Consider the following 1,102-nt stretch of genomic DNA (forward strand, 5'->3'; position numbering starts at 1 on the left):
AATTTGTGCAAAGTGCCTTTCCCAAGGACACAACGTCGGGCCCCTGACGGGATTCGAACCCACGACCTTACGGTTGCGAGTCCGACAGTCTGACAGCCATTATTTTGACGAGTGCTTCATTTCGCCATGATGCCTCACAAATGCTATCTATTATCCATCATTATTAAATAATACGTTTTTCCAAAAATGTTTCAGGAACGGATGAGAAGGCAATCATCAGTGTCTTAGGCCACCGCTCCATGGACCAGAGGAAGGAGATCGCTCTCTCTTACAAGACTATGTTTGGGAAGGTCAGGGATTACTTCATCATCATCATCATCATCGTCATCATCATCATCATCATCATCATCATCATCATCATCATCATCATCATCATCATTGCCTTTCTCACCCTGCACCAGGGTATAGGCCACGTACAAACACCTTCCACCTTTCTCTATCGTGGGCCAGCCTCTTGATGTTATTCCACGTCTTCCCGCTTTTCTGTACATATTTCTGTGATTCTTCTCCAGGTTCCTTTGTCCGCTGTCCTTCATTGTTCCTGCTGATACAGAAGCTCCTCCGTCTCCCAAGATCGAAAAATAAAAAGCTGTGTTTGTCCGTGTTTCTGTAACTTACTGTTTTTTACTGGGTTGGGTAGTTGGCCCTCCGCAAACTGGCACTTTTCGGGCGACTAGACCTTCGCATTTTTAGTCGCCTCTTACGACACGCAGTATCACGGCAGGTGTATTCTTTGCTCCCCCATAGTAAAACTATGGGGCCCCCCACCAGCAGGGGAGAGGGATTACTTACTTACTGTACTTACTACCCGTTACGCCATCTGGCGTTTAGGGCAGCAACAAAGGATCTCCAGCTCTGTCTGTTTTGGGCCATCTTGGTCAATGTCCCCCACGAATGATTCCAGGACTTCATTTCAGACTCTACTGTGCGTCTCCAGGTCACTTTGGGTCTGCCCCTCTTGCGATTTCCTTCGGGTGTCCAGTGGAGGGCAGTCTTCACTATAGAGTCTGGTTCTCTTCTCAGAACATGGTCAGGGATACTAGAGGCAGAAACAAAACAAAACAAAGGACTTATTCTTTAAAATGTTGGTGTTCTTATGTTC

General features: G+C 46.6%; 1 protein-coding gene across 1 annotated transcript in view; it reads left to right on the forward strand.

The window, feature by feature from the left end:
* The window catches only part of LOC101851350 (annexin A4), a gene marked incomplete at its 5' end in the record, with an annotated part of 32,516 nt that overhangs the window by 16,935 nt on the left and 14,479 nt on the right, over positions 1-1,102 (forward strand). The window contains 1 exon segment of the mRNA XM_035969929.1: positions 196-290. Within this exon segment, the coding sequence (XP_035825822.1) occupies positions 196-290 (95 nt within the window).

Source organism: Aplysia californica, unplaced genomic scaffold (genome assembly GCF_000002075.1).
Source record: "Aplysia californica isolate F4 #8 unplaced genomic scaffold, AplCal3.0 scaffold00196, whole genome shotgun sequence".
Taxonomy (NCBI): Eukaryota; Metazoa; Mollusca; class Gastropoda; order Aplysiida; family Aplysiidae; genus Aplysia; species Aplysia californica.